The 21,812-nt window shown below is 56.1% G+C and overlaps 7 protein-coding genes across 7 annotated transcripts; 3 read left to right on the top strand and 4 right to left on the bottom strand.

Annotated features, from left to right (window-relative positions):
* Positions 1–149: 149 nt before the first annotated feature.
* B0I36DRAFT_243826 (uncharacterized protein) lies at positions 150–1,600 on the bottom strand (the record flags this gene model as incomplete). The annotated part of the gene is made up of 2 exons (XM_046150010.1): positions 150–345; positions 402–1,600. 2 exons carry the CDS (start codon positions 1,598–1,600, stop codon positions 150–152), a joined length of 1,395 nt encoding a protein of 464 aa, XP_046012991.1.
* A 2,892-nt stretch (positions 1,601–4,492) lies between these two features.
* B0I36DRAFT_363020 (uncharacterized protein) lies at positions 4,493–8,247 on the bottom strand (the record flags this gene model as incomplete). The annotated part of the gene is made up of 3 exons (XM_046158740.1): positions 4,493–6,252; positions 6,306–6,350; positions 6,405–8,247. The coding sequence occupies 3 exons, from the start codon at positions 8,245–8,247 to the stop codon at positions 4,493–4,495; spliced, it is 3,648 nt and encodes a 1,215-aa protein (XP_046012990.1).
* Positions 8,248–9,380: 1,133 nt separating this feature from the next.
* B0I36DRAFT_121325 (Rtr1/RPAP2 family-domain-containing protein) lies at positions 9,381–10,849 on the top strand. Its single transcript, XM_046148039.1, has one exon. It carries the CDS (start codon positions 9,541–9,543, stop codon positions 10,585–10,587), a length of 1,047 nt encoding a protein of 348 aa, XP_046012989.1. The 5' UTR covers positions 9,381–9,540; the 3' UTR covers positions 10,588–10,849.
* Positions 10,850–11,192: 343 nt separating this feature from the next.
* B0I36DRAFT_242865 (40S ribosomal protein S17) lies at positions 11,193–11,805 on the bottom strand (the record flags this gene model as incomplete). Its single annotated transcript, XM_046149943.1, has 3 exons — positions 11,193–11,285; positions 11,356–11,556; positions 11,659–11,805. The coding sequence occupies 3 exons, from the start codon at positions 11,803–11,805 to the stop codon at positions 11,193–11,195; spliced, it is 441 nt and encodes a 146-aa protein (XP_046012988.1).
* A 316-nt stretch (positions 11,806–12,121) lies between these two features.
* Positions 12,122–13,831, bottom strand: B0I36DRAFT_323660 (mitochondrial ribosomal protein MRP51). Its single transcript, XM_046154003.1, has one exon. The coding sequence runs from the start codon at positions 13,765–13,767 to the stop codon at positions 12,373–12,375; it is 1,395 nt and encodes a 464-aa protein (XP_046012987.1). The 5' UTR covers positions 13,768–13,831; the 3' UTR covers positions 12,122–12,372.
* A 198-nt stretch (positions 13,832–14,029) lies between these two features.
* Positions 14,030–15,253, top strand: B0I36DRAFT_323659 (uncharacterized protein). The gene has a single exon (XM_046154002.1). The coding sequence runs from the start codon at positions 14,237–14,239 to the stop codon at positions 15,008–15,010; it is 774 nt and encodes a 257-aa protein (XP_046012986.1). The 5' UTR covers positions 14,030–14,236; the 3' UTR covers positions 15,011–15,253.
* Positions 15,254–18,431: 3,178 nt separating this feature from the next.
* B0I36DRAFT_374278 (cutinase transcription factor 1 alpha) lies at positions 18,432–21,743 on the top strand (the record flags this gene model as incomplete). The annotated part of the gene is given in 7 exon segments (XM_046160260.1): positions 18,432–18,493; positions 18,573–18,597; positions 18,822–18,839; positions 18,987–19,111; positions 19,181–19,403; positions 19,413–21,622; positions 21,680–21,743. Coding segments are annotated over 7 exon segments (2,727 nt in total).
* Between the last annotated feature and the right edge of the window lie 69 nt (positions 21,744–21,812).

The raw sequence follows: 21,812 nt of genomic DNA, 5'->3' as shown, positions 1-21,812 counted from the left end.
AACAGCGAGAAAGATCCACACAGAGACTTGAAGAAATACAACAATGTGCGCAAAAGGAAAAACGAAAAGTCATCGATACCAAAAATCACAAAGCTGGGTCGACGCTTGTTGTGGCGTCTTCTGTCGGATAAGGGGCGGCTGTGCAATATTTACGGCGCCGCAGTTGCGCGCTGGAAACGCAACGGACTCGGGGGAGTCTCTGAAGGACGGCGACTAAAGAGATTTTGTACAAAGGAGCGAGTATTGCCAGCGTGCGGCAGATCGAAGTGACTAGGCTTCTTGCTCTGCCAGCGATTTCTAATACAATCATCGACTAGTGCGAGCAGACCCGTCGATACAATGACACTATAAAGGTCAGCACACCAATATTGACCCTTCTGATTGTGTGGATTGGGACTCACTCTGCTACATCAGTTGCTGCATCGACAATGCTTGGGTCACTGATCCACATGTGGCAAGGAGGGACCCAGCCACCAGCATACTCATCCACCATGACTTGATTCGGAGCACGAGTCTCTGCAACTATGTGTGCAATGGGCGCGGCCTTGTTGCCGTTTCGAACCAGATGGAATGATACAGCGTTGGTGTGCTTGTCTACGACTCGTTTCCAGGCATATTTAACACCCCACCACTCGTATTGCCATTTGCTAGAGGTTCGGGAGCCAACTCGCTCAAGATCGACGCGGGCGTAGTTGGAAAATTCGAGCTTGATTGTGTTTGTGGGCTGCATGCGAGCATTTGGCTTTTTCTCCACACTCAAATCTTCATCGAAGACGTCAACAAATCCACTCCCAAGACTGCCCGAGGTAGAGTAGCCAGTCCCAGGTCGGCTCTTCGTTGATTTGGTTGAGCGAATGGAAGCGGCTGTGGACTGTCGCCTAGCTCTAGGGCGGCCTGCAAGACTTGAGAAAGCATTGGACATTGATCGCTGTAGTGTTGGCCGGCTTGTGTTTGTTGTGTCGAGGTATCTCCGTTTAGAATTGCATACTTCACGTCCCGAGCTGCGACAATACCGCCGCAGCGAGAAATCTCTCTTGTTCAAGTCGTACATGCGGAGATGGAAGAGCTGAATTGTCTCGTTGTGACGGCCTGTGATTTTTGTCTCAACGCGGAGGTTCATGTTGCCATCAGAGGTGAAGTCGTCATGCCGAATCGAGAACCGGTCCAGAGAGGGGAACAGCGCAGCGAATTCATTTGGCGACGAAGGGCGAACATTGAACTCTTCTATGTCGTGGTGATATGGGGGGAGCTCGGGTATGTCTACATCTTCAAAATCAAGCGCGTCCTGAGAATCAGAATCCGCGAGATCTTGTACCGAAGCCAACGATGAGTAGGTCTCGACAGAAGACCGTGCACATAATGATGTGGATGGGGAAAGGTCTTCTTTCTGGGAAGTCGAGTGACGCGGAGGGACTCGCGCGAGTGACGGACTCGACGGACCAGAGCTGAGTTGGAGCCCCGAGGAATCTGAATCGGAGCGCTGCGATGGCAGAGAGCTGAATTGCAACGAGGGCGGCTGTGGAAAGGAAGCTCCTGAAGGCTTGCGACGATGTGATTCTGCTGCTGGGGGACCTGTAGCAAGGGGACCCTCGGAGTCCATGTGGTGAGTTGGCGGCTGTGTCGTGATATGGTATGGCCTGGATGTCTCTTGTCTGATTGACATGACGGCTGTTGTCCAGCAGAAGCCTGCCTCAGACGAGCATTCCCGACGAGGAGACTGTATAATCTATACCGTAGCAGCTCACAAGTACCTGCACAGAAAGAAAGCCCAATGTATGCCTAAAAGGCAACTTAGTCGAAGGGACTTATCGGATGCTTAGCCGTTCGACAGGAACCCACCAGGCCAGGATGGCCCTGCACAGGCTCGCTTGGTGCAAGTGCGGATGGCAATGGACTGTCGCTGGTTTCAGAAGTCAAGACCTGCAGAAGGGGAGCAGCAGATCGTTGGACGATTTCACCAGGGCGAGGCCGGGGAGTTTAGGGAGAGGAGCAGCACCTCGCTGGCCGTCTACTGTCTACTGTAAGTGGGCAGTGGAAGCTGCGAGACCCTGGGAAGTGGTCAGATTGGTGGGCCAGCCCGAATCTGGAAGCCGGACAAGGACCAGCAGCGCGGGAGGACCAGCAGCCAGGGTCTTCTTGACTCTTGGCTTGGGGCGTGAACATGATCAGCGGGTGGGCCGTTGGGCATCTGATGTCGACAGCGCATAGCCTGAGGCGAGGCAGCAGGCCAGGGCAAGTGACGACACTAGAGGCGGCACGAGCTGGGCCACGGTCGACGACGTGGCCCACACTCTGAGTGGCTGGCTGGCTGCTGCGCGTCACTGTCACCATCGTGGTGGTAAAGGTTGTGCGAGTAGAGGTTGCATCTGTGGTGGACGGTGGAGGGTGTAGGCTGGGCAGGCAGGCACGCCACCATAAGCAACGCCATGGTTCACTCCTTCTTGCAGATTTGCAGACTGACGCCGAGGAAAGAACAGGACGCTGGCTGGCCATTCACCAGGCATTGAAGCTTGTATGTTGCTATCCTCTGTCCCAGGTTGCACCCACTCTCGACGTCGCACCGAACCCGTACATACATAATGGTACCTTCAGTCTCCAGACGGGACGGGGCAGCGGGGGCGTCGATGATCGGCGTCCAGGACATGCCTGCGAGCAAACAATGACGGACGACTGCACTTGCAATCTCACCACCCAGCACGCCGACCCATTTCACGATATCTCTCGCCCCACGATGCAATGACTGCGCCTTGCGCCGAGCACGGCTCAGTGTCCAGTGACTCGCTCACACAGCGGCAGCCTATCCAGACTTACTCCCCAGGCTGCCCCACGCGAGGAGTCCTGCCCAACCATTTACAGTAGGACAAGGCGAGCCGACCAGTCAACCGACCCATGGCCGCTCCAGACAACGACCGCGCATCGCGGGGGCGAGCGGGCTTGGGGAAGAAAGAATGCCCAACTATGGGGCCTACAAGTGTCCAGCGCAGTCCGGTCTCTGGTTCCTGCGCATCCGTCTGGCCGGCATGCAGACCATGAGTCCCCAGCACAATGTGTGTGGCACGTCGCCATTCGCCAGCACAAACACAACGACCAGGGGGGGCTCGTCGTCCATATGCCTGCCTGCTGCCCAATCCTGTACGGCCATGTCTGCGCGCTCGGCAGAAGGAGGGCTTCGTGCTCACTCATTCCCAGACACGTGCTTTCACTTTTCCACTTGTCTCTTCCGAGCGAGGCGTCCGTCCAGATGTCTGTGCATGGATGTGTCCCCCCACGAAAGCGGACTTCCAGATTCGGTTCATGCAACACTTCTTGGGTTTGCCCTCCCCGGGCTTACTGAACTGACGTACCATGACCGATGTTCCCACTGTGCCTGCGTGACTTTTGTGAGCAGATTTCACAGCTTCTCTCCAAGGGGGCTTTCGGCACAGCCTGGGCGGCGGCAGGGTCAGATCAGACAAACCAGCTCGACGGCCACGCTCCCGGGCTCCGGGATCACCCACTCCCAGAGACCGGCGTACAGCGTGCGGTCCCGGCAACCACAAAGCTATAGCTCAGTGAGATCGGCAATTGTCACACGCGTATCACGCTCGCTGGTGTTTCATGATGCATGCTGCATGCAGAGCGCGCTGAGGACGGCATTTTGCATGGATCTCTGGAGAGATCAGCGTTGCGCAGGTCTCCCCCAGCGAAAAGTCGTCGCGGTGATCTAAACCCACGAGTAGTAATAGCCAGTAGGAAAGTCACGATAATGATCAAGTGACTGCGCTTGCGTCCATACGGCCCCAGAGCCCCGGAAATGGCTGCACACGCAGGCCAGGATATTTCGTATTTTCATCACGTCACTGCAGCCCATGGCAGTCCAGCCCCGTCGCCGTGCAAAGCGCTGCGGTTTCCTCACGTCAGGCAAAACATGAGTTGTGTGGATGGACCAAGTATTGACAAGTGAATTTCCTCGAAAGTTAGACAAGACAACCAACAATCCAGCAAGGGAATTAGCTTATCCTGGAAACTGCACGAAGTATACTCGGTTACATTTCGTAGGTTATAATGCAAAGCAATCGCCAGATTGAACGATAGATTAAAATATCATACATAAGACAACTATGCAGTGTTCTGGGACAGACAATGACTGCACCCATTAGAACTGCGTCAAAATCACTAGTACAGACAGGCATCGCTATATATATGGGTATATAACCATGCTTTGTAAATGAAGAGTTGTACATTTTCGAGCTGTAGTCTAACCACAGAGCTGCATGGAGCTCTTGCTATTATTGTTCCACGAAGCTCAACTCCATGGTCAGCCTTGAGCAAGATTCGCAATCACCGACTTCAAAGCCGGCCACCACTAGGAGTATCGCGTCGTCGAAGATGTGGGTAAGGCGATAAGCTCGCTGTCGTCATCCGTACTGACACGTACCAGCATAGGCATTATATACTCGTATGTGACCCGACCAGAGGTGAATGAGGTGCGCACCATCGCCAATGGCGACTCCTAGTTCGGCGCGTTGTCCCAGCCAACCCAGCTTCGCGGCATTACCCGCCAGACCTTGACCTCTCCACTGCGGAGGTCGTCCAGCCGGAAGCTCTCCTGCTTCAGCTTTTTGTTCTCACGGCCCTGCTCCCACGCCTTGACTTTTTTCTTCGTACCATCCCACTCAGCCACAACAGCAACGTGATCCGGCTTGCCTACCTCCATGGAGTACTTCGCATGCATTGGACCGTGCTTGCCTTGGAATCTCGCATTACGAATGGAAATAATGTCGCCAGCGCGGATCTCATCGTTTGTCTGTGTCGCCGCATTGCCAATGTTGGAGTAGACCAATGCACCAAACGCACGAGTTCCGACAGGGTGGAGAGCCTCTGGGTGGGCCTTGAGCAGCTCGTGAATGAGCCCATGAGGGGTGCCGTCGCCCACGACACTGTCCTTCTTACCGCTGACAGTCTGTGCAATTTGCATGCCATATGTCTCGTACGCACGCTCGAGCTCGTCTTGCCTCAGAGTCCGCGGTGGAGCTTCGTGTTGCTGATCCAGCTCGCCGGAAGCAGTATCCTGCGGGTCGAAGTCCACTGTTATAATTGTCTGCGAGTAATCCTGGAAGAGAACCTTCACCACTTTGTTGACCGAGACAGCGCCAGCTTGCCCGGAGGATGTCGAATCGTGAGTCTCGACGAGAATATCTTTGCGCCCTTGAAAGACAGGAGGAATGCCATTGGGTGACAGCCACCATTTTGTGTGCTCCGCCAAGTCGATGTCATTGGCAAAGAATCCGGTCTCGGCTGCAGCACGGGGAACATCTACCGATCTTCTGCCGGCCATCGACTGTCTGGGAATATCGAGAGATTGGCGGGCTGAGCCCCGAGCAGGTGGCGGCCCGGAAGGAGCCGGAGCTGCAGGCGGAGCCCGCGTTGTGGGTGGAGGAGGTGGTGGTGCCTGATGGAAGGGAGAAGGCTCAGAGAACAGAGGCACGCCCTCCAGCCTTGGCGAAACGCTGGTTTGAGACAATCCAGTCTGAACCTTTTGTATCGCGTTGTAGTTGAAAGGGTCATAGTCTTCGTCAGTGTGCGAATAAGAAGCGCCGCGCCCAGGGGGTGGTGGTGGAGGAGCAGCACGAGGCACATCTACAGATTGCCTCGAAGTTGGGGCTGGCTGGCTGGGTACAGGAGGAGGTACAGCCCTAGGCGCAGCTGTCCCTGGGATAGGTGGTGGTGCTGACGGCGGTGATTGTACTGCGTTAGGTCCATCCGAGCTGTCCTCACGGGCGTGGGCCTTCAGCGCATCCTTATGAGGCGCAGACGAAGCAATGTCGGTGTCGTAGTCACCCTCATAGGCTGTGCCTTCCTCTTCCTCCCCGTTATCCAGGTGGCCAGGCTGCATCGGAACAGGGACAGCTTCGCTGCCTCCGAGCGATAGGCGGCTGGCGTGTCCCGGGGGAGGGGGAGGCGGCGGCCTCGCCTGACCAGGCACGGGCGGTGCAGCCCCAGGTACTGGGGGTGGCTTGCTGTGACGTCTTGTTGGGTGAGGTGGCGCTGAAGGTGTCGTTGGCGATAGCTCATCTCCAGCAAAGTCCTCCTCGCGAGGCGAAGCCGGCAGAGCTGGCGCCGCTGTCGGGACTGGTGGCGGAGGTGCCCTGGTGCTGGGGGGAGCATCTTCGACACTCGGCTTCTGTTGGCTCTCTGACAGCTCATCGTCAGACTCAGATCCGACACTGGGTGATTTCACTCCAATTGGCACCGGAGGAGGTGGCGGCCGCGCTAAATCTGGCAGTCAGCACTGTTGTTTGCAATACGTATGGATGAGTACTTACACCCGGTCGGAACTGGAGGTGGAGGAGGACGTTCGCCAGTAACTTCTGTGCCGATGTTTAGCCCAAGATCATGCCGCACGATGCCTAGAATCGACTCACCTCTGGAAGCTGTTGCTTCAGGACTAGCCGCTGGCACTGGAGTAGTCTCCGCCACTCCCTCGTCCTCACTATCTCCAGTGGCCTCCGGCACCGCGATCGGCTTGCCCATGCCGGGAAGAGCCATCATCGTAGGCACTGGTGGCGCGCCACGAGGCGAGGTTGGCGCATCGTCCGCATACTCGCTGGAGCGACGCTCGACAGGCGCCGGCGCCTTCTTCTTCTTCGCAGGAGGTGCCGGTGGTGGTGCCATGCCCAGCATTCCGTGCATGCCCATCATGCCCATTCCCATGCCGCCGCTCATCTTTGCCATTCGAGCACGGAGTTCCTCCTTGCGGCGGACTTCAGGATCGACCTCTTCTTCTTCCTCCTCCTCCTCTGCATTATGCTCCTCTACAGAATCTCGTCCAGTCTGATGGTTTTCTCCAGGTTCTCCACGAGCCAGATCGGGGCCAGGCTTGTCTTGGACCGTAGACGAGCCATGAGGCGCGGGTACTGTTGGCACACGGGAGAGCGACTGAGATGCCGCATCGCTGTCATCTCGCTCAGTAAGATCCTCCTGTCCTTCGGTTGTATCCCCAGCTCCAGACATGTCGGCCTCGTTGCCATCGTTCTCCACACCGCGGACGGACTTTCGGCGGTTTGGGAGGGGCTGGCGAGCCAGAGGGGACTCGTCGATAGACCTCCTGGTAGAATCGATAGACTTTCGACTGGTTGTGTCGTTGGTCTCTCTTCGCTCCAGCGGCGTAGCCGAGTCCTCCTCGGCAACCGCTGGAGGCGTTTGCGCAGGGCCATCGCTATCAGTCCGCGGTTTGGACGGGCGCTTGGGCTTGGCCTTCTTGGCGACGGCATCTGCATGACGTTGCGCCTGCTCGGCTTGTTGCTTCTGAAGCATGGCCATGCGCTCCTTGAGGCTCATTGGCTTGGGTTGATCTTCATCATCTGCCTCCTGTGAGCTTCCCGGTACCAAACCAGCCTTCTCCGCATTTTCCAGCGCCTCTGCCTCGCGCTCTTTGATCTCCGGGTCTTCCTCGCGCCGATATATCTTGGAGACCGGTGCTTGTTGAGGAGGCGGGATGTAGGCATTTCTGCTCGGTGGCGGCGCTACAAAAGGCTTTTTGATGAAGCCAGAGCCACCTAGTCCACTTGGCTTGAATGGCGCAACAGGAGCAGCAGCCGGTTTGTTGAAGGCCGCGATGCGGTCCTTGAAGGCATTGCTCTTCGCAGCAACCGGGGGCACTGCGCGTTGTTCCGCAACAGGTGCTTTAGCTGGTGGTTGGACGGGATCAACGGCAGCTGTTTGCTTGGGCTGCTTCGTAGTCGGAGGAAGCTCTGGCTCTGGCTCAGGCGCCTGTTGTGCTTTCGAATCCGGTTCGGTGATAGGCAAGCTTGGAGGTTTGCTGGCCTGAGGTGATCGAGGCTCTTCCGGTTCGGCTACAGTCGCAGCAGGCGGCGGAGGCGGTACTGGGCGGGATTCTAAAGGCACTGGCTCCGGCTCAGGAACGGCCTTTGCCTCAGTCGGCTCGTTCGCAGGAAGAGGTGGCGCGGGGGCATCGGATGGCGGCAGAGGTGGAGATGCGAGAGCCTCTGGGGCGGCGGCTTCGGGCTCCTTCTTGCGAGTTCTCGTAGGCCGAGGAGGAGCAACGGGCTCGTATTTCTCGACAAAGTTCTGAGGAAAGATGCCTTCATGTTTGGTGCCACTGTCGTCGACATATTCTCCGACGTACCAGTCGGCGTCCTCAACCTCGACTACGGTGATGATCTGGCCGACGGCGAAGGGCAGATCGTCTTCATGGGTGGACGCGTACTCGAAGAGAGCCTTGACCTTGAAAGGAGTGGCTGCCATGAAGAGCTCGGTGGCGAGGATGAGCTCCCGCGCAGCTCCAGACGAGTGGATTCGAGCTGCGGGAAGCCACGGGGTCGAGAGCAATCCAAAGCGCAGGAGGGCCAGGCGGGCGTGGCGTGGCGATGCTCGAGATTGGGAGTGAGCAGCGTGGTCAAGAGACTGAGGTGAGGACTGGATGCTGCCTGGCGGTCACAAGAGATGGTCGAGCTAGGCAGGCAGGATCGGAATGGTGAGGGGTTGGCACGCCGCGACGAGCTTCCGGGGTATGAGGATGCGGATGTCCGCACAGAGCTGGTGTTATGCTGCGGGCCTGCTCAGTGCGCCTGCCTGCCTTGGGTGGTGCAGGTGGGTATCTGACGGCATCTGCTGCTGGCTAATGGCTGGCTTCCAATGTTGCTCGTGCCCGCCGTCCGCCCTGCCTGGAACCCACTAATTCCATCCAGCTCTCCAGGGCTGGTCCTGGAGCAGTCCAGTCGCATCAGACACTGGTTGTGTGCGCAAGAGGCACGCTCGAGCGGGTTTCGAGCAAATCGACGGCCTACTTAATGGATACATGCATGTGCCCGCTCTGCAGCTTCCCCATGCGCGCGAGGTCACTGTTCACGACAAAACTTAGAAGGCTAATTAACAAACAGGTAGGGGCCTCTTCTCTCCAGTTTCAGGGTGCTTGACTCTGCTGGCAGCTGCCTCCTCCAGACGTTTCATCCGCCATGACCAATGCACGACGTCAGCGACGCACGGGCCCCCTTGGCTGTCTGAGACAAAGTCCCTTCCCGGCCCGCCACCACAAGCCCCAGCCAATACAAGTCCAGGATCGCCGCCTCGGCTAGGCTCTGCGCTGCCTGACACTACCATAGTAAGTCCAGCCGAAGACAGAAGTCATCAGCGCAAGGCCTTCAAAGGGAGCGCCCCTGGCTGCAACTTGATTGCGTGGTCAGACGATGCGGTTTTGTCGCCGAGAGTATCGCAGTGACCACATGGATTGTGGCGTCGCACATGGGCGCTGGTGTGGCTTCAAAGACCACATGGTGCTTCCCGAAGCTATGGTAAAGCAGGTCCCTGCGATAATCGATAATTGATAACTTGCACCCCTCCACAGCTGGGCCAACTGCTGGCAGCGGACCGCCGACAAAGTCCAGCACCACCAGGATCGGGTGACTCAACGGCCGTCAAAGCTCAGAGCTTTGCGTACCATTTCACCAGCATGTCTATTTATCGTACCTGAGCAGACAACAAAGCCCTTGCTAGCCGTTTCCTCCTGCGCAACGCCCGCCAACGCCCCCCGCAAAGAGCATGGCATCACAACCACCAGCCAAGCCCAAGGGCATCCTTAAGAAGCCGGGCTCGACGGCAGCACCGGTCAAGGCCTCGGGCACGTCTACGTCTCAGGATGCATCCAAGCCAGCCATATCTCCCGAAGAAGCCCGTCGTATAGCGATTCACCACGCAACCCTGATCCACCAGCGGCGCGACCTCGAGGACATCATCTCCGACTCGATCATCGACCTCTCCAAGCTACCGCTGTACCACAAGAATACCTCGCAGCCAGGGCAGCCACCACATACGGCTGCGGATCCACACCCGGCCGACGCGTCGACATTCACGAGCCAAGTCCGGCTGTTCCAGCCGACCGACTACGATGACCTGATCGAGGAGCGCAACATCTTGGGGAAATGCGGCTATGTGCTGTGCCCAAAGCCAAAGACCAAGGTCTCACAGGCTGGTGACTGGAAGATTGTCGGATACGGCACGAAGGACTTCAACATTGTGCCCAAGGCTGAGATTGAGAAGTGGTGCAGCACAAAGTGCGCCCGCAGAGCCATGTACGTCAAAGTGCAGCTCAATGAGTCTGCCGCGTGGGAAAGAGCGGGCATCCCTTCGATCCAGATCGAACTGCTCGAGGAAGAAGAGACAGCACAACAAAAGGCCCAGCGAGAAGCCGCGGAGGATCCAGCCGCCAAGGTGGCGCGGGAACTGGCTGCTGTCAAGCTGGATGCGGATCAGAGGGCTAAGAAACAGGCCCAAGACCTTGCGTTGGAGCGCGGTGATACAGACGAGGCAAAGGCAGCCAGACGGGATATCGAGGTCACTATCCGCGAGAAGAGGGTCATGATGGAGGCCAAGGAGCCGTCGTTGGCAGAAGGTGCCGGTCATGATGAGGCGCACATGATTCTGGACGGCTATAAGCCCAAGTTTGACCCACGGAGCGAGACTGTCCCAGAGCCTGTGACGGCTGAAGAAGCCGCCGAGGTGAAAGACATACTGGCAAAGGCAGAACAGACCGATGCTGCTGGGACGCAAGTCACAGAGGCATCAGCGACCGACCCGAAGGCAGCCTAGTTTGAGAAACGGGACTTTGATTTAGTCAGAAAATCTTTGACAGACCTCGACCAATGTCCTAATTGCGACTTTTGGCAATGTACAAACAAAGGCTTGTGGTGCTACTTTGACTATCAAGGTCACATTGGCAGGATGGTTTGTGAGGTCCACACCAAGTCTCTCGCGTTGACTTCCGACAGAAATCGTAGATCGACAGTCAAACAGCAAGCAAGCTCGTATGATGGGAGATTAACGGTCAAGTAAAGGAACAGTCAAGTCCGGTATCATCAATGGTGTAGTCAAAGGACAGTGAGTATGTCGAACAACAGTTCGGTACGACCATGCACAAGAGGGGAGAACCAATATTGGCAATCAACCGTCATCTCGAAGCACGCGGCCAGAGAATCGGGGACACCTTGGTGGGGGAAATGTTTCTTTTCTTTTCCTGCTGTGCCTGTCTTGTCGAGGTAGTGACTAAGACCTTTGAAAAAAGTTGCACTCACAATCGTCCGATTCAGACGCCGTAAAAGCCCAGAGATATCATCATGCAATGCCGGATGCCCTTAAATAAACCAGCCAATTCCGAACCCACCCTTTTTTGTCTTTCGTTACTCGTTTCGCTTCGTCTAGTTGCGCGCGGGGCGGTCGTTGAAGCGGCGGGGGCGCTCAATGGTCTGGGCCTGGGTAACGGGGATGACGTTGACGGGGACGTTGTCGAACTGTTGAAGAGTTGAATGTTAGTAACTGTCTATGAATGAATTTCACCCAGAGGGGATTGGATAGACATACGCCAAGGTGCTTGAGGAGGTCCTTGGTCTCGACGTCGATGTCGAGCTGACCGCTCTCAGAGTTCTGGGTGAAGTCGAGAGCAGAGACCTCGGGGACGTATTGATCCTTGCGCTCTCTCTCCTCCTCCTGGAGCTTGAAGGAGATACCACGGACGGGACCACGCTGGATGCGCTTCATCAAGTGGGTGGTGTAGCCGGCAATCTGTGTCGCGAAGAACAATAGCAGTTAGCATTCGACGTCACGGATATTTGCCAAGAAGAGCGACTCTCGTCGCTGTGGCTGGGCCAGTGCAGGCGTGCTGACCTTGTTGCGGAGGCGCTTGGAGGCGATGATGGCGATCTCATCGCAGACACGCTTGTTGGTCTCGAAGTCGAGAGTGAGCTTGGGGTAGTACCGCTCAATGATGACCTTGGCGGACTTCTTGACGGTCTTCGTGCGAACTCTACCCATTTTGGCGGTTGTTGTCTGGGATCCTAAACTTCGGTGGTTGAGGCGGTCGTCGTTGTCGTGGCTGCTGGAGCAAATCGTCGAGTTGGGCTACCACGGGCTGCAGGTGTGCAAGAGGATCCCCCAGCGAAATTGTTCAAGCAAATACAATTTCGTGTGTGCGCAGACGCCAAGTGGGTCGTGGTCAAGTCGCTGTCCATCTTGATTGGCTTGTCTGACCAGACATCGAGCTGGTCCGTGCAATCTCCTAGACTCTTTTCCTCGCTCTTATCGATAATGACATGCCGTGACTGGACTTGTTCGGGGGCAGGAGAGAAATCATTAGTGAAAGGGCTGAGGTCCGTTGAGAATAGCAGTGGCAACAGGACGGAGTTCAGTGTCGACACAGTCACAGAGAATGCGCAATTGGATACGAATGTTTATGGGAATAGATGTTACCCATATTTGATTCATGGAAGCTTCTGATCGGACCGTACAACACCGTAGATATATATACACATGCGGTCCTCTGATGATATTGTACATGACAAGTTTTGTTTTACACGGTCTCATTCGATCAAGCTGAACCCTTTAAAGCTTGCGTTCGCTGCTGAGGCCGTAGCTCTTTCCACTAGCAAATGCACGGTGTGGTGTTCCTGCAGGTCGTCCCGAGCCGCGCGTACCCGGGCTCGAGTTCGATGCCTTTGATGACTGTTTCCACACCTCAGCCTCGCCGAGCGTTTCCTGGTGCACCATGACGGTCTGCGGGAAACTGTCATCGACAGCGACGTTGATGCGTCCATTCGAGTCGACAGTGGCAGACCGGATGCCAAAATACTTCTTCGCTCCGCCCTTTGTTGATAGGTCAAACTCCTCAAGAGCTCTTGCACTTGAGCGCCTGTTGCCGGTCACAGTGTCGCCGCTTGATGTCTGGGCAACAAAACCGCCAGTACCAATCATAGCGTTGAAGACACCACTGGCGGGGTGGCGTGGGTGTAGGACTCTGCTCTTGACGGGAGCATGCTCGCGCTGAGGTCCATATAACGGGTGGTTTTCTTGGAAGTTGCGAGTCCGGAGGTACGAGAGACCCGCAGATGGGTGTGTGATGGGCGGACCATGGACACTGTAAGGCCCAGTCTGGCGGAACTCGCGGCTGACATTGTGCGCCATGGCGCCAATGTTCTGAGTTTCAGCCTCGATAGAGACAGGCGCAAGGTCAAGGAACCGGCTGATAAGTCTGTACAGCTCGATGCGGTCGGCACGCAGTCTCCTAAGGTTCTCAGTGTAGATCTCGTCCGTGATGGCTTCTGGGGCGACCTCGGCCACCTGCTTGTCGTCCTGGCCGGCCTCGAGAGCAGTTCTCCGCTTCTCGGCGGTCTGCTCCTTGGCCATGTGCTGCTTCAGATAGGCCCGGAAGTCGGCGCGTCTGTTGCGCACATTCTTATTCAAGTACTTTTCAAAGTCGCCGTCGGCCATGCCGGCCAGCCATGGCCCATTGAAACGCCATCGCTTGTTCTCGCTCTCTGTCTCCTGGCCAGGCTCAAATGCCGTAATGTCGCTATCCTCCTCGAACACCGAAACCGGCTTGGTGTAGCTGTCATACACATCCGACTTTCTAGCCGGCGGAGTTGTGATGGCCATGTTCATCTCTTGAAACTTGAGCAGCGTCAGAGAGTGGTCAGACGCCGAGTCGAAATCTGTCACCTCCTCGATCGCATCGACCTTGTTGATCCGGATCAAGGGTATCGTCTGCTTTGAAGTTGTCTTTGCGGGAAACGACCGCTTGAAACCCCAGTCTCCATTGACTCGGGATGCTTGCGTGGTGGTAACAGAGAGGCGCGTCGGGAAGTGCTTCGTGGCGGTGTCGGAGTGATGCTTGGTGGCAGTTGACCAGTCGCCTGGTGGTGATGATATCGCGGCGGGGAGCGAGAACATGCGCGACGCTCTCAAGAGCGCAGCTCCAGGAGATACGGCAGGAGTCGTCATCCTGGCTGAGCAAGCTCACTACAGAGCGTTGTGCCGGGCTTCCTCTTGGGCCGATGCGCGGATGGGCTAATGTGTGGTCAAGCTTCGAGATCCAAGCAAAATTGAGGCCTGTTGCGCAGATGTGGGGCGGCTGTCGTTGGACGTCGTGCCGCTACCACACGCAGCAGGTTTGAGCCTACCCGGAAGCTCCACTTTAACACACCAGCCAGACGGATTGACGGATTACCCCTGAGGGGGCATGCGTATGCCGACTGCCAGACCAGTGACAAAGTGCGAGACCCTGAAAGATCCACCTGGCTGGTGTTGAAGCTACGTCTCCAAACATCGTGGACGGCTTCATTAGGCAACCAGTTTATAAGTCGAGTGTTTTCAAGTGTAGACCCGGCTTGACTTAATTGTCACATCAGACTGTGTTCATCGAACACTCTCCTCCTCAGGACCGCCCATTTACATACGCCGCCCGTTGGAGATGGACACTCTAGACCCGGCCACCGGCCGCTCACTCGGCCCCGATGCTATTCAGAGAGTGCTTTTCATTGCCAACTCTGTCCACGTCTATAACATCCCACCTATCGTTCCCGGAAAAGGCCATGTTGCCGCGGGCTGGACAGCTGATCCGCAGCGACAAATCTTTACCTCGCGACTTCGGATTATTGAGACATCAGTCACTCTGCCCAGCGGGGAAGAGAAGATGAAGACAGACATTGTCCTCGAGGACGCCAAGACGGGCCAGCTGTTTGCCGCCGCCCCTTATACCACCCAAGCCATTGTCGAGTCTGTCTCGGATAGTTCACGGTTCTTTGCCCTCCGTGTGCAGGACGAGGCGGGCAGGAAAGCCACACTGGGCATCGGCTTCGAGGAAAGACCAGAGGCTTTCGATTTCAGCGTGTCGCTGCAAGAAGCACGCAAGAGTCTTGGCCTGGAGACTGGTCCGCCACAGAAACCTGGCATGTCCAAAGCCGATGGTGCAGAGAAGCGCGATCTCAGCCTAAAGGAAGGAGAGACCATCACAGTGAATTTACCGGGGAGATTCGCAAGGAAGAAACCCGAGGCTTCGACATCAGGAGGGTCGCCAGGATTAGGTCTTTCTGGGTTCTCATTACCACCGCCACCATCAGGCTCTGGCGTGAAGTCGGGAGGGTTATTGCCGCCACCACCAAGTGCCCAGAGTGTCAGGGATGCAAAACAAAAGACTGCGGCTCAATTGGGTTTCGATGACGGGAAATTTGGCGAGTTCGCGTAGCTCGCGTCGGAGTTTCATAGATCGAGTAGACCTCAAGATAGGAGTTGCTCAGTATTTGTTGCGAACATATGCCTTGCAACCCATCGGTTGGGATGGGACCGCATTGTATCTGTTGAGGCGTTGAGCAATACAATGTAAGCGCAGAACTTTGATACCAAGAATCGCATGATCGCGCGCAATTCGGACAGATTATTTCAGTTCAAGAAAGTCTGTGTACGAGCGGCTGGTCTTGTTAAACATCATCCAATGCTCGTAGAGGCTATTACCGAACGCAAGTGTGACTGAGATGATTTTACCACAATCGTAGAAGCAACACGAAGACCGAACAATTGTTCCCTTCAAATCGGCGCGCGTCAGGCAAAACAAAAGAGAATGCCCTCTCGGAAAGGCAATACCAATATTCCCTGATTCTTGAACCTCCGACGTTTCAACATCAGCGTACGCCTCATCCTGTTGATGAGTATTCTACTAGCAAACAACCCTGGTGTGTACAGCGAGCGGAGATAGACATCTTGTACGCACTTTCCCAACCAGAATAATCCCTTTACTAAACATATCTGACCGTGCCTAATTTCTGCTAGCCGTAGTCGCTAGACCAGCATGCACAACCGGGCGGGCAACACCACCTGTTCGGCCGAGTTGCCTGATCTTTGCTCGATACCGGCCCAAACCTCCCCTTAACGCATGTGTATTCATGTAGTCGTGGAATGTGCGCACTGGCCCCGCCCGTCCGCTAGCAAATAATGTCAACCGTCCTCTCTCATGTGCCTTAGACTCGTGGTCTTTGTTGCACTTTCCAGCACAGTCTGCCATGCTGCCTGTGGCGGCCTAGACTCTTCGAGCTCGGTTACCGCGTGCACCTAGTGGTTGTGAATGTGTGTCTCGTCAGATCTGCACCCACCCGGCTTCTCCCGCTCTGGCGGAAGCATTGTGGCGTTGAATGGGGGTGCGCCGACGTCACACTCAGCTGCAGATTGCACTTTGTTAAACTTTCACGTCGTGCTGCTGCGAGCGATGTCCAAACATGGAGATTAAGCCCAACGCTGGCGATGGAGGGAACCAGCGTTTCCTAATGGAGAAGTGCCTCGGCAACTCGCCAAGCTCAAGTCTGGGAAAGCTGTGGAGAAGCTGCTCGGGTGCCCCGCATCTGCGACGGCGGCCACGCCCTCTTACACGAGACAAAGCTCATCCCCGCCTGTTCCCGAGACTCGTTCATGTGAGTCCCATGATATTGAAGCTCGGTGTTGCATGTTTTCAGCTTGGGTAAGCTGCAGGCGAAGCGCAGATGCCATGCAGAGAACAGACAACCATTTCCTCTGCCAAAGTGGCCATGAGGAGTTGCCATGCTTTTCCTCATACCAGGACCACTTGTAGAGTGAGGACTCAAACACATGGTTCGACAAGTCGGCCGCTTTTGGGTTCATCAATATCATCATCTTTTGAGTTGAACATTGTGCATTCGTTGAAGGCTCCATAAAGCCTGCCGATATCGAGGGGCTGCATTGCCCTCAAGACCCTGGCGGTACATTCCTCTCTAGAGGGAGCACAACAATAGTAGCTGCGTCGACTTTGCATGAGCGGCATGGCTTGCACCACGAGGAACCGACACATTCGCAACGTCCCGAACATTCCTTGGCTCATGTCCTCAGTTCTCGCCGCAGGGGTTGCGAAGCGAACTGCCTGACGGGTTCGGCCGCCTGCTCCACAGATCCATTCTCACATGCTCGCGAAGCTTGCAAGCTGGGCTGACACACACACGAGCTCGGCCGATACCCTCCATCACGCATCCCACGTCCGCATGACGAGCTGCTTCATGCCCCAAGGACCAATTTTAGAGATGTCTGTTCCCGCTGGTCCGGCCGAGTACGCGACTTCCTGGCGCTTTGTACGGGGCGAACATTGCAAGAGGCCTCGGAAGATCAAGCGTGAGGGACGCCTTTGCAACACGACCCAGTTGTTGGAACAGGTTGCGTGCCGCGCTCGACTCCATCGGGGACGGACTACGCCACCCTGGCGATGTCACGCGGCAGAGGCCAACCATGTCCTCGAGCTCCGCGACCTGCCTCCAGCCTCCGTGAGCCATGAGTGACCCGGTCCATTTCATGGGGGTTCCCCAGGTTTGCGTCCTGGGCAAGTGTGGCTGCAGGGCTCACCCCATCCTTCCCCCGCAAAAGTGACTCTGACGACGAGGTTTGGGAAGTTGACCAGTTGCCCTCCAGAGCTCCTATGGCGCATTGGCTGCCCGCTTGCGCCCCAGGATAATATGGCCGCCATCGCCGCCAATTTACAACCTTGTGCTTCGCGAGCCACTTCCACAGCGCCGTGTTTGCCATGATCTAGCCCGGCTTCCAGTTGTTGATGTGAGCTACTAGTCTTCACGCTTGACGTTCAATCAGCAAGCAGGCCTCGAGTATCCCCCCAGTCGTGTGATCGACACGGGCAAGACCACGACTAATCACAAGACTACTGGGCGTGGCCCCCGGCCCGTTCCACCAAACGAGCTGCATCGGGTCTGTACTCGGGCAGCACAAACAGGCTGCAGTGAGGGAAAGTAAAAAAAGACACAACAACGCCGGAGGCGACGGGAATAGGAAGAAAAAACTAAGCGTGCCAGCCTCTGTTCTCAACCCCGTACTATCGTCAAGTGATCTAGTACGCGCACCTATGGAGTGGAGATCGGCGAGGGTTTGACGGTATCCCGCGCGTTCCATCTCGTCTAAATTTTTGGTGGTACACGCTTGGGCAAGGCACTGTACCGTGCCTTGGTCGGTAGCGCTGCTCCCTGCCAGAGGCGGAGAGCGTTCAGGCCACAACACCACCGCTAATCCCCTGGCCACACACTGCCGACCCTCTCGGGGTGACTCGACAACCGTCCGCCAGGCTCCTCAGTGCTCACCAGGCACGCTGCCGCAGAACTGTCAAAGACACCCCCGCATCCAACCCCCTTCGCATGCTGCCAGCCTGCAAGGCGCCGTGCCTCCTCCCGACGACACTCTCGGCTTTCCACGACGACGACGCCGACCTTCAATCCGATACTTGCTGCACGCGCAAGGCCAGCGTCCCTGCCGAAGGCTGCAGCCAAATCGACGCTGACGATCAGGCTGTGCGCCTTTCCGAGCCTGCGCGTCCTGCTTGCGCCGAGGCCGACCGATTCGCACCAGCCGCCGCCCTCCTCTGTCCCCGACTCTCCCGCAACCAGCAACCATCCGATCGTCATTGCGCCGGAGGCTTTGGCGCGACCATGGACATGGAAACCAGTCCAGGCGACTCCCCTTCACTGAAGCAGGTCTCCAAGTCCCCTTCGCAGGGCCCGACGCCCACCAGCGCCAGCAATGGCGGCCACATCGCGAACATGGCGACGGGAGGTACCGCCAATGGTAGCAACGGCAGTGTGTCCGCGGGCGGGAATGGTCAACAGCAAATGACCAGCGATGCGGCAGCGGCAGCTGCCCTTGCGGCGCAAAACCACATGAGCTTTCGACGGTGCGAACCCCCCGCTTTCCAGGTTGGCTGGTCTCCTGCACTTCGAGCAAGTTATACTGACAAACACTGCGAGGTGAAGTCAACGAGCGTCAAGGGCATGCGAGGTATGTATACTGCACACAGTCATCTTCGCATCCCCGGCTGTCCTAGATAAGCCAAACCCCCGTGCCCAGCTGGTGCTTGTCTTGTGTTTTATCGTGGGGCAGCTAGCTGCGACCAGCACAATCGTGCCGAGGCATCAGCATGGTGTCCACTTCTTCCCCGAGAATCACTCATGCTCATTTGTCGAAACACTACGGATCGCTCACTAACATACAACTGCTGCTAGACATGTCATGCACGAAAAGTAAGGCACGCCCTTTATCTCAGCCTTCATCTCAATCTCTTGGGCCTGCCTCCCGTGCTTGAAATCAGCGCCGAGTTGATGTCAATTCCTTTTTTCTGATGCCCAAAGCGCTATTTCTCTGAGCAATTACTTACTTCATGATGACAGGTTCGTTGCGATGCTGCCAGCCTTGGCGTGCCATGCACAAATTGTGTTGCATTTCAGATTGAATGCAAGATACCACAGCCCAAGCGCAAGAAGACGCAGGCAAATGCACAGAAGGACTCCGATAGGTATGAAATTCTTTTGGGTTTCTTGTTCCTCAGATGTCCCGAGCGAAATCACTGAAGACCGCGTAATAGTGAACGCGGAGATGTGGCCGACGAAGCACAAGCACAGGCGCTCCCGCCACAGCAGATACAACAGCCAGCGCTGCCAGCCCAACAAACGCCACCTGCCGGGTCCAGCAATACCTTTCAAGCCAGGCCAGTTGTATATCACACGGCAGAAGGCACACCTGCCACAGCCCTGACAGATGCTCAGGCTCGTAAAGAAGAGGTCGACAATGACACTTTTGTCAACCTGGTTATGAAGCCAAAGTTCACGCGGGCGCCCATCACCGAGGCTGGTCGGGTGGCATTCTTGGGCGAATCTTCCAACATGACCTTGTTGGTCAACGATCGTTTGGGCACTTCCGACGTCGTTCACTATCCATTGCCGGAAAATGTCCGTGGGTCGAGAGCGCGGCTCACAGAGCTTGACAACATCGAGATCGATATCCTGCATCAGCGGGGAGCGTTTTTGCTACCACCACGGGCGCTTTGTGATGAGCTGATAGATGCATACTTCAAATGGGTCCATCCTATCGTACCCGTCATCAACAAAAGCCGCTTCATGCGACAATATCGCGATCCCAAAAACCCCCCCTCACTGCTGCTCTTGCAAGCTGTGTTGCTAGCAGGCTCCAGAGTCTGCACAAACCCTCAGTTGATGGACGCTACTGGTTCGACCACGCCCGCAGCTCTTACCTTCTACAAGAGGGCAAAAGCGCTGTACGATGCTAGCTACGAGGACGACCGTATCACCATTGTGCAATCTGTGCTCCTGATGGGCTGGTACTGGGAGGGTCCGGAGGACGTGACAAAGAACGTCTTCTACTGGACGAGAGTGGCTACTATCGTTGCGCAGGGCTCGGGAATGCACCGGAGTGTTGAGAACTCGCAACTGAGCAAGGCGGACAAGCGACTATGGAAGCGAGTGTGGTGGACGTTGTTTACACGTGACCGTTCGGTTGCAGTGGCACTTGGGCGGCCATGCAACATCAACTTGGACGACTCTGACGTCGAAATGATTACTGAAGACGACTTCATCGAAGACGAGCCTGATCATGCCAGCGGCTTTGCCCCGGATCCGGTCCACGTCCAATTCTTCTTACAATACGTCAAGCTTTGCGAGATCATGGGTTTGGTGCTGTCGCAGCAGTATTCCGTGGCTTCCAAAGGACGGCGACAGAACGCTATTGATCTCACCCATAGCGACATGGCGCTTGCGGACTGGCTGCAAAACTGTCCGAAGATCGTCTACTGGGAGATGCCACGGCACCATTTCTGGAGTGCCTTGCTGCATGCAAACTATTACACCACACTCTGTCTGCTTCACAGGGCACACATGCCCCCGAGCAGTGGAGGTTCTTCGAGTCGGAGCTTTGATGAGGCTTCCTATCCTTCTCGGAACATCGCATTCCAGGCTGCGGGAATGGTCACGTCTCTGATTGAGCATCTCTGTGCCCATGATCAGCTACGATACTGCCCAGCATTCATTGTTTACAGCTTGTTCTCGGCATTGATCATGCACGTCTATCAGATGCGGTCCCCTGTTCCGTCTATCCAGCAGGTCACGCAAGAACGAATTCGGATATGCATGGATGCGCTGCGGGAAGTATCTCGAGTGTGGCTGGTCGGGAAGATGGTCTACACCTTGTTTGAGTCCATCCTTGGAAACAAGGTCCTCGAGGAGCGTCTTCAAAAAGCGGCGGGAAAGCACCACAAGCGGAATCAACAGAGCTTTGCGCAAGCGGATGCCACACACCAAACGCGGCAGGAAGCAGCAAAGCGGAAATATGACGAGATGGCCATTGACTTTAGTGTCACAACTCCCACACATCAGGAGTCGTACGAGAGATCACGCCCGCAGACTCCAAGGGGCGAGCCGCAACACATGGGACCACCTTTGCAATCTCCGCACACGAAGCCCGGAGATGCTTTCATGGGAGGCACAAACAGTCGACCTCATACAAGGCCCGCGACCCCCTTTAATCCTTCGTTCTCGGTTCCTGCCACACCGCCAGACCTGTACCTGGTTACCCGTAACTCACCAAACTTATCGCAGTCAACCTGGGAGAACTTCCAGCCGGACCAGCTGTTTCCAGAGAGCTCGCACATTCCCCTGCCACAAGGAGGACCTTCCGGTATGGATGCCAACTTTGTCCCATCGATACAGCCTGGTATGTCTTCGCCACAAGAACGGCCGAACCACTTCGGACAGTTCCAAGGAGCCGGCCACAGCAAGTCGATGACCACACCACAGGCCGCAGCTAACCTCTCGATTCACCCAGGGTTTGGTGGCTTCTCCCACACGCAGCAGGCATCTGGTCAAAACGGAAATGGACAGAATGGTAACGGCGCCAGCGCTTGGAAGAACAGCAGTGGTGATTTCCATCCGGACGGACAGAGTCCTAGTGACAGCTGGAGCACCGGATCTGCGAGTGGCCAGCCGGCACCCTCCACTCTGAACGTGGAAGATTGGTGAGTATAAAATAGTTGATGCTTGCAGCACGGGATTAGTACTGATACTCGAAACAGGTTTCAATTCTTCGGCATCAATGGGAACGACATCAATCTAGCAAATTTGGATATACCCATGTAATGATCTCTCTTGGTCGACACAAAGTTGTTGAGAGCATGGCAAGAGGCAGGGATTCTCGATGATAGTGCT

Source organism: Microdochium trichocladiopsis (assembly GCF_020744255.1).
Source record: "Microdochium trichocladiopsis strain MPI-CAGE-CH-0230 chromosome Unknown B0I36scaffold_5, whole genome shotgun sequence".
NCBI classification, from domain to species: domain Eukaryota; kingdom Fungi; phylum Ascomycota; class Sordariomycetes; order Xylariales; family Microdochiaceae; genus Microdochium; species Microdochium trichocladiopsis.
The sequence above is the reverse complement of the archived record's forward strand: the minus strand, read 5'-3'. Positions and strand labels throughout refer to the sequence as shown.